General features: G+C 51.3%; 1 protein-coding gene across 2 annotated transcripts; it reads left to right on the forward strand.

Moving 5' to 3' along the window:
* The first annotated feature begins 12,019 nt into the window (after positions 1 to 12,019).
* ISLR (immunoglobulin superfamily containing leucine rich repeat) lies at positions 12,020 to 15,138 on the forward strand. Of its 2 annotated transcripts, none has more exons than XM_081551490.1 (2): positions 12,020 to 12,295; positions 13,118 to 15,138. In XM_081551490.1, the coding sequence occupies exon 2, from the start codon at positions 13,119 to 13,121 to the stop codon at positions 14,403 to 14,405; it is 1,287 nt and encodes a 428-aa protein (XP_081407616.1). In that variant the 5' UTR covers positions 12,020 to 12,295; position 13,118; the 3' UTR covers positions 14,406 to 15,138. The 2 variants fall into 2 exon arrangements, with proteins under 2 accessions (XP_081407616.1, XP_081407617.1); XM_081551491.1 differs by lacking the exon at positions 12,020 to 12,295 and adding an exon at positions 12,789 to 12,916.
* Positions 15,139 to 16,086: the final 948 nt, after the last annotated feature.

A 16,086-nucleotide genomic window follows, 5' to 3' on the forward strand; every position in this document is an offset into this window, starting at 1 on the left:
GTAGTCTATCCCTTCTCTAGGGAATCTTCCTGACCCAGGAATTGAACCGTGGTCTCCTGCATTGCAGGCAGATTCTTTACCAGCTGAGCTACCAAGGAAGACCTCCCTTCTCTAGAATGGGTAATAAAAATGCCTATGTTTTGTGTGGTTTTAAGGAGATAGTTTGTATGAAAGGTCTGGCACATGGTATTTAAAGAATGGTAGGTACAATTTTTGGTAATTCCTGCCTCAAGTAAGAAAGAAAAAAAGGCTAAAAATGTAACAGGAGGGAAAAGGACAGGGCACATCTTTTGAAAGAATAACATATCCCAAGACAACATAAATTGATTAGAATCAAATGGGACCAAGATGGCAGACAAGACTAGACCTTGATCCTCAGTCAGCAAGCTAAATGACACACCCAGAGGCGCCATGACATTTCCAAGGCACTATCAAAAGACCAAGGAGTGGGCAGTGGCCCAATTCCTGAAAACCTTCACCCATTCTCCAAAATAGACGGAATAATGCATATGAAATTACCAGGCCTATAAAAACTAACCACACCACATTTGGCGGCCGCACTCACTCTCTGCTATGGCCCACACTTTGTCTGTGCTCCTCTCTAAATCTGAATAAATCCACTTCTTACCTATCACTTTGTCTCTCACGAATTCTTTCTGCAATGAGACATCAAGAACCTGAGCTGCATTAAGTCCTAAAACCAGCTACCATGGGATTCGGCTGGGTTCAAGTCCCAACCTGAGGTAAACGGTTTCAAAAACAGGGGTATAATTAATTTTTTCAAATCCCCTTCCAGCCCCAAACTGGAAGATTCTTCTCTAAAATTCATCAGAGGAACCTCCTGGAAGAGACAGGGTTTCAAGGGTGGGTGCTGCTGTTGATGCTGAGCAGGGCCCTGTGTGCTCCTGGGCATGGAGGCTTTTTTGTTGTTTTTCTCCATTTCTTATGGGTAAGACTCCAGCTTCCAAGAACTTCTCTCAGTTCCAAAGGTTAGAACAGCTGCCAGTCAAAGGAGGAACAGCAAAGAAACCACCTGAGGCAGCATTAAAGGACCAGAGACTCATCAAGATGAGGAGACTGGCTAGACCACCTAAGATCCCAAACACACCCTGCCCTTGTCAGCATTCCCACCCCTTTGAAACTTTGTGAAAGACGGTTACTGCCTTGATTCTTACTGCATACTCCTGCCTGACTATATGCTGCTGCTGCTGCTAAGTCGCTTCAGTCGTGTCCGACTCGGTGCGACCCCATAGACGACAGCACCCCAGGCTCCGCCGTCCCTGGGATTCTCCAGGCAAGAACGCTGGAGTGGGTTGCCATTTCCTTCTCCAGTGCATGAAAGGGAAAGTGAAGTCACTCAGTCGTGTCCGACTCTTCGCAACCCCATGTACTGCAGCCTACCAGGCTCCTCCATCCATGGGATTTTCCAGGCAAGAGTACTGGAGTGGGGTGCCGTTGCCTTCTCCGGCCTGACTATATAACTTCTCTCTACTCTCTGGGGACATGGGGTATAGTTCTTCTGGCATTGGCCTACTGTGTTCCCCCTTTGCCTGGCAAAGTAAAAAAGCCACTCTTTCCTTCTCCTCCATAACTCTGTCTCCTTATTTCTGTTTGGCATTGGTTCACAAAGAGCCAAGATTTTGGCAGCACTGCCTCTGAGTTCAGTGTCCCCACCCTGGCCTTTGGGGTATCCCCTAGTGGTTCATACACCCTAAAGAGGAGTAGGTCAGTCAATGTGCCCTCCCAACCCCTCTCTGCCCTCTTCCCACCAACAACCAGCCCTCCTTCTTGGGACAGAGGTCTCAAGTGTCCAATAGGAAGCGGTAAGGAGAAGAGCCAGAGAAGATCTCTCATTCTTTGGGATGGGCTGTTGGGTTTTTCCTCATGTGGGAGCCTCATGTAGCGGCAAGATAAACCAACAGACTGGAAGCTTCCTGAGGGCAGTCACTGAACTGGGGCTGGGCACAGGGCTCCAGAAACCACTAATAGTGTTTGGAGTTCTTCTAAGAAGGATACCCTCAAAATTCTCCAAAGTGATGGGCCTCTTTGGAGTAAAAAGTTCCCCAGAATTGATGGTGTTATAGAGGGAACATTATGATGGAGTATCAGGGAGGAGCTTGGGGCTTCTAAAGGGGTCTTTTGATTAGATGCCCTCTCAGTTCAGTTCAGTTGCTCAGTCATGTCCGACTTTTGCGACCCCATGGACTGCAGCACTCTAGGCTTCCCTGTCCATTACCAACTCCCAGAGCTTGCTCAAACTCATGTCCATCAAGTCAGTGGTGCCCTCTCAAGCCTGGCCTCATTCTGGGCTCTATAACTGAACAAGGCATCAGGGTTTCAAAGGGCTTCCAGCTGCTTGAAAAGCAAAAATAAATAGAAGCAGCTCGTATGTCAATAAAGCAAGTCATTAAAGAAAGTAGGGGCTTTTAATACGAGGCAATGTCAGCACAAGGAGACTATACAAAGCGGGGTCATTTTTAGCATTTGGTGAAGGCACATTATTCTTTTGACAATAGGAATAAAGAAAGCAATTAGAAAATCCATGAAAATCAAAAGCTGTACAAGAAAATGCCATCACCCAAATATAAAGCAAATGAAAATGTGGCAAGCCTTTGAGTACTTGATAGAGCCTAAGAAAACTGAATACATGTGACCTTGAGACATTCTTAGCCACCCTTTAAATGCCCTGGGCATCACGACCTCAGATCAGAAGGGAAGGAAATCATCCTTGGGTACATATTCCTTCGCTCAGCAGTGAACTATACTCCTAGTAATATTGGTTTATTGATTTTTCTTAACTTTTGAAGCCGATCTAAGGACAAAATGCAACTGTCATAATTATGACTTCATCACAGCATTTAAATATCATCATTCTTTTAAAATGATAGACTGTTACAGACAGATTGAGAGGTAGATGAGTGTAGGGGAGGGGAAGAGGAGAGAAAGGAGTGGTAAATTTCTCATTTTGTATAGTGGGAAGGCATTAGATGGTGTCTTCTTCCCTGGTGGCTCAGATGGTAAAGAATCTGCCTGCAATGCAGGAGACCTGGTTTCAGTCCCTGGGTTGGGAAGATCCCCTGCAGGAGGGCATGGCAAACCACTCTAGTATTCCCTCCTGGAGAATCCCCGTGGACAGAGGTGCCTAGTGGGCTAGTCCATCAGGTCGCAGAGCCGGACATAACTGAGTGACAAAGCATAGCACACAGTACCACTCTATGGAGTAGGAAGGAAGGGGTACTATTTAGAGCACAAATGCAACCAACAGAAGAACCAGGACTATTTTAACTAGCCCTGCACTTTTGAAGGCTCTGCTCTGACTCTAGCCTAGAGTTGCCATGGTTAGTAGAATTTCAGATAACAAATATGGTTGTTGCTCTGTTTTTTTTTCAATATAAGTATGGCCCACACTTATATATGCCCCATGTAGTATTAGGGCCATACTTACGCTAAAAAATTATTGTTGTTTATTGGACATCCTGTATTTTATCTAGCAATCTCATCTTACTCATGCCTCTCAAGGGGGGACTTTTCCACCTAGAGCCTGCACCCCACTTCTAGACCTGGGACCCTGGAATTCACTGCCCAAATGAACAGCCTGAAACCTACTTCCAGGGCCTCTGTAAGTCTTCTCACCCTAAACACTTCTCCTGAGGGAAAGCTACACCAGGTTGTGTGTCCCCTGAGGCCTGCCTGAGTCAGTTTGAGGGAGGCAGGGGATGTGGACAGAGCTTGGGCGTGGGGACTGGGGCGTTCACTTCTCTTTGCATAGAGCCCCTCGTGGTACAGGATGGAGCCTGGGGTGGGAAGAGAAACAGGACAGCTGTCAGCTGGGGTCTGTGGGAGACGGTGGGTGGGCCCTGCCTGCCTGTCTAGTTCTAGGACTCCAAAGAGTACAAGAATTCTAAATTTGAACTTGGGCTTCAAGTGTTTATGAAAGTACATTTTTCAAGGTAGGAGAATAGAACATATTATGTAGTTTGCAGGATTTACAACTTCCAAATATTTAGACATACAGTATGTGCGCCCCCAGTGTACCCTTGTCCCAGGCTCTGCAAACGTTCTGGGCAGGCCTGATGTGTGTAACCACAGCAGAACTAAAAACAGAAACCATCCCAACTTGTTGCCTCTGGGGAGGGCGGGGGAGGGAAGGATGGGAGGCAGAGAATTGTAATATTTTATATTAACCCTCCCTGTCCATTTGATTTTCTGTTGTATGATTTGCATTCTTTGTTATGAAAAATCATTCAAGTTCCAAGCTCCTCTCTCAAATCTTCCTGACCCCCAGCTCACCCCTCTCCTCCTAACCCCTACACCCCTACGTGGTACAGCGTTCTGTCCTGCCTGGCTCTCTCCCAGAGTTCTCTGCAGCCAAGGCCATCTCCCCAGCTTGGCCAGCCACCTGTCTCCTTTTCTTGTCTTCCCCTGAGAGGCGGCCTTATGCTGAGGTCAGCACAGCCCTGTGGCCCTGCTTCCCCGTGGTCAGTGGCTTCAACAGGGGCTCCTGTCCTCCCTCCATCTCCAGGTGATGCTCCCACTGGTACCCTCCAGGAAGCCTCTCAAGGTTGGGAGAAGCCTGCTGCCCTGCCTGAAACCTCTTCCTGCAGGTTTGTGTGGAGCAGGATTACATGGAAATGGTGCTGCAGCCTGGCCTTTTAATGGGAAGTAGGTGTCCGGAGGGCTTTCTGCTGCTGGCAAGATACTCCACGCTCCTCCTGGCTGTCACCACCTTTCCCACCCTGTTCTCTCATGGCTCCGGCTCTGCCTGCTCCCTCCTCTCTTCTTTCTCTCTCTGCCCTTGTCTCCCTGTTTCTCCTTTGGTCTGTTTACATTACTCTGTAGTCTTCTGCCTACTGCCGAGGATTCCGCTTTCCAATAGCACAGGGATCGTTGCTACTCTCCCATTCTGGATCCCAGACCCTGCTTCAGACCTGGTTTTAAAATACTCCTGTCCCACCTTCTAAATCTGCACCTTCATCCAAAGCTAGCCTTTCAAGCTGACCCCTAACAAATAGCCTTTGGCCTGTTTTAGCACCCTAGAGCTACTTAGGGACAGGTATCCTGACCCTATAACTCTGGTCCCAGTCTGGAACATTAATTCAAAGCCTCATTCATTCACAGCACTCCCCAATCCCACCTCTAGCCTTGGAGAAGGGCTGGGGCTGAAAACTGGACATCTGCTATGTGCCCTGGGTGTGTGACCAAGGTCTGAATTTCTGGAAATTGTGGGATTGGCCTGCAGAAGAACAAAAATAAATCCAATGAAATATGTCCCAGTTGGCTCTGCTGCTGAAAATGGTCCCTGTGAACTAAGGGAAAGGTCAGGAGAGGGTAGTGAGGATGGTGCTAGGAGGTAGGGACCAGAAAGGCCAGATAGAGAGTGTCCAGTGACAGAGAGGGCAGTGCCACACAGAAGGGAGGGGCTGGTGAGACCCTGGGCAGACAGAGGGCTGGGGGCAGAGGCTTCCTGGGAGGAGCCTAGAGATCTTTCTTCATTAATTCATTCAACACTATTTATTGAGCACCTACTAAGTGACTGGCCTTTTGGCAGTTGCTGGGGGTATTGCAATAAACAGAACCAAGTACCCTCTCACGTGGAGCTCATATCCAGACTGCGGAGATGGACAAGAATTACACTGAGATATGTCAAAGGTGTTAGGAAGAGGGACAGAGAATTCCCTTGTGGTCCAGTGGTTTAGGATTTTCACTATCGTGGCCTGGGTTCAATCTGTGGTCAGGGAGCTAAAATCCTGTAAATCTCACAGGCTTGCGGCAAAAAGAAAAAAAAGAAGAAGGAGAGGGACGAATAAGGCAGGGTGAGGGGGCAGATTCAGACTTAAACTGAAGAAAGTAGGGAAAACTGCTAGACCATTCAGGTATGACCGAAATCAAACCCCGTATGATTATACAGTGGAAGTGAGAAATACAATTAAGGGACTAGATATGATAGAGTGCCTGATGAACTCATAGTTTGATGAACTATGGACAGAGGTTCATGACCATATACAGGAGACGGGGATCAAGACAATCCCTAAGAAAAAGAAATGCATAAAAGCAAAATGGCTATCTGAGGAGGCCTTACAGATAGCTGTGAAAAGAAGAGAAGTGGAAAGCAAAGGAGAAAAGGAAACATATGCCCATTTGAATGCAGAGTTTCAAAAAATAGCAAGGAGAGATAAGAAAGCCTTCCTCAGTGATCAGTGCAAAGAAATAGAGGAAAACAATGGAATGGGAAAGACTAGAGATTTCTTCAAGAAAATTAGAGATACCAAGGGAACATTTTATGCAAAGGTGGGCTCAATAAAGTACAGAAATGGTATGAACCTAACAGAAGCAGAAGATATTAAGAAGAGGTGGTGAGAATAGACAGAAGAACTGTACAAAAAAGATCTTCACAACCCAGATAATCACGATGGTGTGATCACTCACCTAGAGCCAGACTTCCTGGAATGTGAAGTCAAGTGGGCCTTAGGAAGCATCACTACGAACAAAGCTAGTGGAGGTGATGGAATTCCAGTTGAGCTATTTCAAATCCTCAGAGATGATGCTGTGAAAGTGCTGCACTCAATATGCCAGCAAATTTGGAAAACTCAGCAGTGGCCACAGGACTGGAAAAGGTCCATTTTCATTCCAATCCCAAAGAAAGGCAATGCCAAAGAATGCTCAAACTACTGCACAATTGCACTCATCTCACACGCTAGTAAAGTAATGCTCAAAATTCTTCAGGCCAGGCTTCAACAATGCGTGAACCATGAATTTTCAGATGTTCAAGCTGGTTCTAGAAAAGGCAGAGGAACCAGAGATCAAATTGCCAACATCCGCTGGATCATCAAAAAAGCAACAGAGTTCCAGAAAAACATCTATTCCTGCTTCCTTGACTATGCCAAAGCCTTTGACTGTGTGGATCACCATAAACTGTGGAAAATTCTGAAAGAGATGGGAATACCAGACCACCTGACCTGCCTCTTGAGAAACCTGTATGTAGGTCAGGAAGCAACACTTAGAACTGGACATGGAACAACAAACTGGTTCCAAATAGGAAAAGGAGTACATTAAGGCTGTATATGTCACCCTGCTTATTTAACTTATATGCAGAGTACATCATGAGAAATGCTGGGCTGGATGAAGCACAAGCTGGAATCAAGATTGCTGGGAGAAATATCAATAACCTCAGATATGCAGATGACACCATTCTTATGGCAGAAAGAGAAGAAGAACTAACGGGCCTCTTGATGAAAGTCAAAGAGGAGAGTGAAAAAGTTGGCTTAAAGCTCAACATTCGGAAAACGAAGGTCATGGCATCTGGTGCCATCACTTCATGGCAAATAGGTGGGGAAACAGTGGAAACAGTGGCAGACTTTATTTTTGGGGGCTCCAAAATCACTGCAGATGGTGATTGCAGCCATGAAATTAAAAGACACTTACTCCGTGGAAGGAAAGTTATGACCAACCTAGACAGCATATTAAAAGGGAGAGACATTACTTTGCCAACAAAGGTCCGTCTAGTCAAGGCTATGGTTTTTCCAGTAGTCATGTATGGAAGTGAGAGTTGGACTACAAAGAAATCTGAGTGCCAAAGAATTGATGCTTTTGAACTGTGGTGTTGGAGAAGACTCTTGAGAGTCCCTTGGACTGCAAGGAGACCCAACCAGTCCATCCAAAAGGAGATCAGTCCTGGGTGTTCATTGGAAGGACTGATGTTGAAGGTGAAACTCCAATACTTTGGCCACCTGATGCAAACTGACTCATTTGAAAAGACCCTGATGCTGGTAAAGATTGAAGGCGGGAGGAGAAGGGGACGACAGAGGATGAGATGGTTGGATGGCATCACCAACTCGTTGGACATGAGTTTGAGTAAACTCCAGGAGTTGGTGATGGACCGGGAGGCCTGGTGTGATGCAGTCCATGGGGTCTGCAAAGAGTCAGACACGACTGAGCGCCTGAACTGACTGAACTGAACTGAGGGGACAGAGTGACAATATGGTGGCTGGGGAAGATCTGGGGAGTTGGTATTTGAAAGTCTCCAGAGATAGAGGAAGTGAGCCCTACAGAGTCCAGTTTGAGAAAAGAGCAATAGCAGGGCCCCAAGGTGGGAGCAGGTGATACGAGAAGCTGAGCAGTGTCGGGGGTGGGGCAGATCATGGAGACACTTTCTGGTTTTCATGGTCTGAGGAAGTGAAACCAAAGAAGAGAAGGGAGAGACCCTCATACCTGAGCAATGGGGAGGGTGTATGGAGAGGAAGGTGGAGGGTGGGAAAGGGAACAGGAGTAGAGTCAGCCAGGGGCCAGGCATGCTGTCTGGGCGGGGGCCTCTGGGCGGAGGCGAGAAGATGGGGCCTGGCCTATGCCCCCAGTTACAGCCTCAGGAGCCCCCACAAGGAGCTGACGCTCAAGCTATCTACCCCTCATACCTGCAGGGTGCACGTCCCAACAAGCCCACATGGAAAACCAGCACAGTGCATGTAAATAGAAATGATTGTGGACTAACACACGCATGCACACAAACTCCTCACGTGAGGAGGAATTCATGAGAAATTCTAGAACATCGGGGCTGAAGGACATCAGATAGTCTCATCTGACTCCCACATGAAATAGAGAAACTGTATTCTCAATGGCCCAGGACAGACTGTCCTTCCGGGGAGACCCACAGGCTTACCCAAGTCCCTCCAGGAGCAGCTGAGCTCCCTCCCAATTATTCCCACAAGCTGGGTGGAGAGACAGTGAGGTTGGGATCAAGACCCACCCACCCTCTTGGCAGGAGGGCAAAGCCCTACCACCGTGGCTGCCCACGCATCTGAGCGCCCTCTGTCTCCTTCCTCTCAAAGCTGATTTCGAGGCCCACCAGACCCTCTCTCTCCACCTCTTTTTCTGTCTTCCTTTCTCTGCCTTCAGCTCTAATCCTGGCTCTTGGTGATTCTGCGCTTTCTTTCACCCCTCCCCCGTCTCTGTCTCTCTTTCCTTGGTCTCTCAGCTTCTCTCTGGTTCCCTCTCTGCTGGGCTCTATCCCTCTCACTCTATTTTCTTTCTCTCTCTCTCCAAGATCTTTCTTTGCCTTCCAGGAAAAGCTGACGTGGCTCTGGTCACTCAGGGGGAGTGAGGCCTCTTTGGGGTGGGGGCTTCAGGCGGGCTCAGCCGCTGCATCTGGGGAGAGATTGGCCACCCAGTGGGAAGGAGAGGCTGGAGGGATGGGAGGAAAGAGGGCTGGGCTTCCGAGGAGGGCTGGAGAAGGGGGAACCGGAAGAAAAACTCTGGCAAGAGGCGAGCACCACCTCCCCTGTTAAGATGATCAGCTGTTCCAGCTGGCCTGAGACTGTCTGGATTTTAACACCGAAAGCCCCACATCCCAGGACTGCTGGGCACTCTACCCTGAGGCCCACAGGAGCCAGGCTGGGGCAGGCAGGAAGGGCTTGCAGGCTTGACTCCTTCCCACCCACTCCCCACCTCCCAATTCTCCCTTCCACTGTTGAAGGGCTGCCGGGTACCCAGGGATGGTGCGGAGGTTTGGGGTTTGAGAGATGCTCTCTAGTCCTGGGCCTTTGTGCCCGCATCTGTGATCTGGGGACAGTCAGGGTGTCTGCACACTCACCAAGGACCCCCATCTCCAGGCCTCCAAGGAGCCCCTGGCCTGGGAAGAGAAAGGGGAGCTGACTCCCGGCTGTGTCCTTACCTGCTCACATCATCTCCTGTGTGACAGGATTTGCAGGAAGAACTTGATAAGATGATGGCACCTGGAGAGAGTCGAGGGGCTGCCTAGGAGGTGATAAGTCCCGCCCTTGGAGGCGGGCCACCACTTCTCAGGCTCTTTGATGGGTGGCTCCTTGTGGCCCACTGTGAAGCGCCTTGGAGGACACGAGATGCTTCTTGGTAGAGGCCCACTGGGTCCTGGTGGCCCTTGACCTATTGTCCTTCCTGGGAGAGGTGGGTCATGCTGCCCGCTTTTTACCCTCAGGAGGTGATGGGATCTGGGCAGATGGGGAAGGGTTGTCAGTGACTGATAGATGCAGACTCGGTTCTGCCTGGGTGGGCAGGTTACTCTTGCTTCTCCTGCCATAGCTCCTGTCCCCGCACACACCCCCCTCAGCTATTCTGCATGGGATTCTGAGGGTGGCCTGGTGCTGGGTTACCATCAAGGTCTTTGACAATGTGCAATGAGGTTCAAGGACCCCCAGGAAGGCTGGTAACATGCTCACACACCCAACAGAGTGTGGACCCCCTACTCATGCTCATGCGTTCAGTTGTGTGTCCGACTCTGTGTGACCCTGTGGACTGTAGCCTGCCAGGCTCCTCTACCCATGGGATTCTCCAGGTAAGAGTACTACAATGGGTGGTCACTCCCTCCCAACCCAGGGATAGAACTCACACATCTTATGTCTCCTGCACTGGCAGGCGGGTTCTTTACCACTAGCGCCACATGGGAAGTGGGTCCCCTACATTGTCTGAGATAGCCTTAAAACGTCCTGTCCTAAGGAACCCGGTCTGGACCCAGAGTCCCTGTCTGTAAAAGAGGGCGTGAAGAAGGGAACCTCCAAAGTGCTTTCATTTCTGGCATCTGATGCTCACCCAGCTCACTCACTCATTAAGTCAAGGGATATTTATTGAGCATCTTCTCTGGGCTAGGGGTTAACAGCAACTGGGAGAACAAGTTGTCTGCCTTCAACAGGCTTCTTCCCTAGTAGAGGGGTCTCCCTTTCAACACATGGAAGTAAATTTATGTTGAGTGAATTAACTGAGAAAACCTCTAAAAGGAAAGATAGTTCTAAACAAGTAAACTAACAGGAAAAAAAAAAGGCAACTTGAAGAAACAGACAATGCAGATAGAAGGACACTTTTTTAAAAAGGCTATTATTAATTTCAGAGAAATAAAAAATATACATACATGAAACAAGACCTGGGTGTGAGTCTCCTCCCCCAGAGGCAGTTGGAGTTGGAACAGTGGGGTTCAGAGAGTGATGCTGCCTCTCCAGACAAGCAGTGCCAACAGTGGGGTTTCAGGCACTTTGGGAGACCCCAGAGAGAATATTACAGAAGGAGTGAGGTCCTCAACCTCACCTGGCTGCCAGGTGGGCAGTCCTGGGTGATAGAACCATCTCCGTGAGCCTCAGTGCCTCAGAATCCCCATCAGAAAGCTGAAGCCTGGCCGATTCCTGTCCAGAGCTTCCTTTTACCCGACTGGAGTGCGGTCACACCCCTGCCTGCCTCCCCGCCCTCCTCTCCCGGCTCTAGGCTCCTCGGGAGACCTCCTGGGACTTCAAGTGTTTAGGGCAGCCCAGCCTTGGAGCCAGCAGGCAGGCGTGACTTGGGGCAGCGGGCTGGTGAGGAGGATGTGTTTTCTTACAAAAACAGGTCTGAAGTTTTGGCTTCTCCCTGAGACTCTGGATCACGGTGGGTGTTTTATACGCTTTGGCCTCAGCTTTTCACTGGAACACACCCACCACCCACACAGACACATGGTCACAGAGATGCACATTCATGTCTACACATAAACACACACACACATATGCCCAAATATACGAATTAGACTCACGCACAATCCACACAAACACACGAAGACTTAGCCTCACAACCTGCACAAATAGACACACTCAAACATTCCCACACAAATTTACACATACATGATCTCACACCCACATCCACACACACACACACATATACAAACTCATCCACACACAGAGATGTCACACCCACACTCAGACATGCACACACAGTCCCTCACATGCACAACTTGGAGAATGCCCTCTCCTTTTTCTCTTGTTCTATGCCACAAAACAAAAAGCACGGTTTTACCACGTGAGGTTTAAAGTCCCCCACCTTCCATGGGATTCAATTTCTCACCCCTCCCTCCCATAAAATCCTTCTGGCCCCATCTTTTCTTGGGTCCTGTCCAGCTAGTGCTGTGTCTTTAAGGAAGTTGAAGCTGCTAAAAGTGAGTGAGAGAGAGAGAAAAAAAAACAACAAAAAATTTGGCATCTTTTCCCCCTCAAGTTTCTGGTGTCACTTATGAAACACGGGTCCTTGTTGCTGCAGAGAGGCAGTCGTTTTGCTGGAAGGAGGGAGTATATGAACTGCCTGGGTTCCCTTCCTGCAGCTTCGTCTCAACAGATGCTCTCAGGCACCCTGTCTAGATAAGGGCAGGCCCAGGTGTGCAGACTGAAGGTGGGACAGGGACCAGGCTGCCCCTCCCTCCAGCATCGTCATCTTCCCTTGGCTCTGCAGACTGTCCAGGACTGACTCTTTCTTTGTTTCTTGTTGGTTCCATCTTAGAAGAAGCTCTGCTTGACTAAGAAAGGGTAGTTTGAAGGTAAGTCAGTGGCAAAAGGGCTCCAAGGGCCAGTGGGAGGAGAAAGCAGTCTACTGGGCATGGGGACTGGGCAATTTCCTGTTGGTTTGGGGTACTCAGACAATTCCTTGCTTGGATCTGTCCAGAGGCCACGGATCCCTCTAACAACTGCGGCTCTGGAAACCCCAGCAGTATTTGGGTTGAGCCACTAGCCTCATCCAAGCCAGCTGAGAGGTCCTGGCAGGGGGTTATTTAGGCAGCTGCCTGGTGTAGTTTGAACCAAAAAGGCCAAGGGTGTGAGTCTGTAGAAAGGGTCTGGTGTGTGCTGTGGTCACGGCTGGTAGGAGCGGAAGAGCGGTGGGTGGGGCGGATGGGGGTGGTGTGCACTGCACAAGGGGCCTTGTCTAGGCCAGGGGGCAGAGCATACCTTTGGGGGGCTCCAGGGGGAGGGGCTGTGGCCAGGATGTGGGAGGGCAGGAGAGAGGCTCTGCCAAATGCTGGGGGAGGAGGCGGCTGGAAAACAGATTTCAAGTCACAAAGTCAGCTAGGAGCCGGCGGAGGCAGGGAGAGCTCTCGGCTCAGAAAAGGAGCTGGGGTCCTCTTCCGTCCTGTCTTCACCCCCTCCTGACTGCGTGACCTCGGGCAAGTCCTGGACCTTCTGTGGGCCTCAGTTTCCCCTTCTGTAGAATGGGGGTGGTGGGCTAGATGGTGTGGGGGGTGTCTTATCTGGATTATGTGGGCAGGGCATCTGATGGGGAAGAGCTCTGTGTCGGGTTGCTGAGAGGGACAAGTGCCTTCTGTGGGTCTTTGGGGGTCACCTTGGAGGCATGTCCTTCTCTGCAGGATGCAGGAGCTGCGTCTGCTGTGCCTGGTGGTCCTCGTGGGCCTGGCACAGGCCTGTCCAGAGCCCTGTGAATGCGGGGAGAAGTACGGCTTCCACATTGCCGACTGTGCCTACCGTGACCTGCAGGCCGTGCCATCCGGCTTCCCGGCCAACGTGACCACGCTGAGCCTGTCGGCCAACCAGCTGCCGAGCCTGCCGGGGGGCGCCTTCAGGGAGGTGCCCCGGCTGCAGTCACTGTGGCTGGCCCACAACGAGATCCGCAGCGTGGCCGCGGGTGCCCTGGCCTCTCTGAGCCAACTCAAGAGCCTGGATCTCAGCCACAATCTCATCTCCGACTTTGCCTGGAGCGACCTGCACAGCCTCAGCGCCCTTCAGTTGCTCAAGATGGACAGCAACGAGCTGACCTTCATCCCCCGCGACGCCTTCCGCAGCCTTCGCGCCCTGCGCTCGCTGCAGCTCAACCATAACCGCCTGCACACGCTGGCTGAGGGCACTTTTGCCCCGCTCACTGCACTGTCTCACCTGCAGATCAACGATAACCCCTTCGACTGTACCTGCGGCATCGTGTGGTTCAAGACGTGGGCCCTGACCACGGCCGTGTCCATCCCAGAGCAGGACAACATCACCTGCACTTCGCCCCACGTGCTCAAGGGCACGCGGCTGAACCGCCTGCTGCCGCTGCCCTGTTCCGCACCCTCGGTGCAGCTTACCTACCAGCCCAGCCAGGATGGGGCCGAGCTGCGTCCAGGCTTCGTGCTGGCACTGCACTGTGACGTGGATGGGCAGCCGGCTCCTCAGCTCCACTGGCACATCCAGACACCCGGTGGCACCGTGGAGATCGCTAGCCCCAACGTGGGTGCCGATGGGCGTGCCCTGCCTGGTGTCCTGGCAGCCAGCAGCCGCCCGCGCTTTCAAGCCTTTGCCAATGGCAGCCTGCTCATCCCTGACTTTGGCAAGCTGGAGGAGGGCACCTACAGCTGCCTGGCCACCAATGAGCTGGGCAGTGCGGAGAGCTCGGTAAATGTGGCCCTGGCCACACCAGGTGAGGGTGGCGAGGATGCTCTGGGGCGCAGGTTCCAGGGCAAAGCGGCCGAGGGGAAGGTCTGCTACACGGTCGACAATGAGGTGCAGCCATCGGGTCCAGAGGACAACGTGGTCATCATCTACCTCAGCCGCGCCAGGGGCCCCGAGGCTGCAGCAGCAGCAGAAGGGGTCTCTGGGAAGCAGCCCCCTGGCCTGCTTCTGCTGGGCCAGAGCCTCCTCCTCCTCTTCCTTGCTTCCTTCTAGCCCCACCCCTACCTGAGGGCTTGCTGACTCCTGCCCTGACTGCTGGCTGTCCCTCACAAGTGATGCAGGGGCCTGGGGGTAGCAATTCTTGGAGCCTGCATCAGGGACTTCCCTCCTTCCTACCTCCCCTTCTCATCCCTTCTGGGACATTCAGCACCCCAACTTCTAGACTTGCTCAAAGCTAGTGACTAGGACAGAATTGGATCCCCTAACTCACCGTCTACGGTGCTAATTGCTGCTAACCACATTGCACATGCTCCTCTGTCTCAGGGGCAGCATGCTGACCAGGTGATGCTCTAACCACCTAGGGGGAGCCTCACTGATGGAACTCCAGGCACTGGGACTGACAACCTGTCAAAGGCTATGGTTGGGGCCTGGTGCTTGGGGCTGGGCGGGAAAGTAGCCTGAAGCAGACAGGCACAGGAGATGTAGAATTAGGACACAGAGAAAGTGGCTGGCGTGGCTTTGAGGCTCCCTGACCTGCTTGAGCTCCTGCTGACCTTCGGTGTTCTCTAATGACTTGAGGGCTTGGGAGTCTCTGTCCTCAGACAGGACTAGAAGACCCAGGATGGTGCTCATCTCCAACTCTTCCTCCCTTGGTGTGCCCCTCCGTCCTGGATTCCTGCCTTGCCTTCCTCTCCAGGTACACATCTACAGCCTGCCTTCCCCCCAACCTCGGGAGAGGCTAGCCAGCCTGGGGGCAGCAGAGAAATAAATAGCATTTCTGATGCTCCCCTGTGTCTGCCTGGAGTTTTGTCTGGACCTAGGAACCCTGCTGCCTCCAACCCCACCCCTTTCCAGATCAAAGGGTGCTATGCTTAGGGACAAGAGCCTGTGAGAGAAGCTCCGAGGTCTCTGACCAGAGCCCCCAGAACTGCTGAGACCAGCAAAGTGGAGACAGGGAGGCCCAGGAACGTAAGATAGCAGCTGTGAGACTTGGAGTCTGGCCAGCCCCCCTTCCCCCTCCTTCTGCACACAATATCTCCCCATCCCCCTTGTCAGCTTGAAGCTCCTGCTGCGCTGCTGTCACCAGAGCACATGTCGAGGATGACTGCACCTCTGATGGAAAACAGCAGGATGGAGCCAAGTCCCCTGTGCAATGTTACCTTGGGTGAGTCACTGCCCATCTCTGGACTTTGGTTTCCTCAGAAAACAAAGGATGGAGTAGGACATGGTAATGTCAAGGGTTCCATTGACTCTGAGCATCTAAGGCTTTATAATCCTAAGCCAATGTGGACCCCTTGACATCTCTGGCTGTGTTCACAGCTGAGCAGGCTTGGCTTCTTGCAGTAGGATGTAGGCCTGAGACCTGAGTCGGGGGCAGCTGGGGAACATTTGTGCCCTGAATGAACTAGCTACTCACTTGTTTTAAAGTCACCTGTGGCCCCTGTGCTCTCAGGGTGAAGCCCGAGTCTCTGGTCAGACATTCCTGGACCCTCTGACTGGCTCTCTGAAGTCACCTCTCCCCACCCCTCTGGGAACGGCTAATTAATTGTTCCTTGAATGCTCTGAGATGTGTCATCCTCTGTATATTTACTTATGCTATTCCATCTCTCTGGACATCTTCCTGCTTATCATTTGACCAAGTCAGCTTTTGAGACTCGGCTTAGGTACCACCTCCTCCAGAAATCTTTCCTGGATGCTTTTCCCTCACCCCCTCAAATTGGACTAGGCCCCCTCC

Source organism: Giraffa tippelskirchi, chromosome 12 (assembly GCF_054371585.1).
Source record: "Giraffa tippelskirchi isolate mGirTip1 chromosome 12, T2T-mGirTip1v1.2.pri, whole genome shotgun sequence".
In the NCBI taxonomy this organism is placed as follows: Eukaryota; Metazoa; Chordata; class Mammalia; order Artiodactyla; family Giraffidae; genus Giraffa; species Giraffa tippelskirchi.

Excerpts from the sequence above, each read along its gene's own strand:
- ISLR (XM_081551490.1), top strand. The coding sequence starts at position 13,119 with ATGCAGGAGCTGCGTCTGCTGTGCCTGGTGGTCCTCGTGGGCCTGGCA.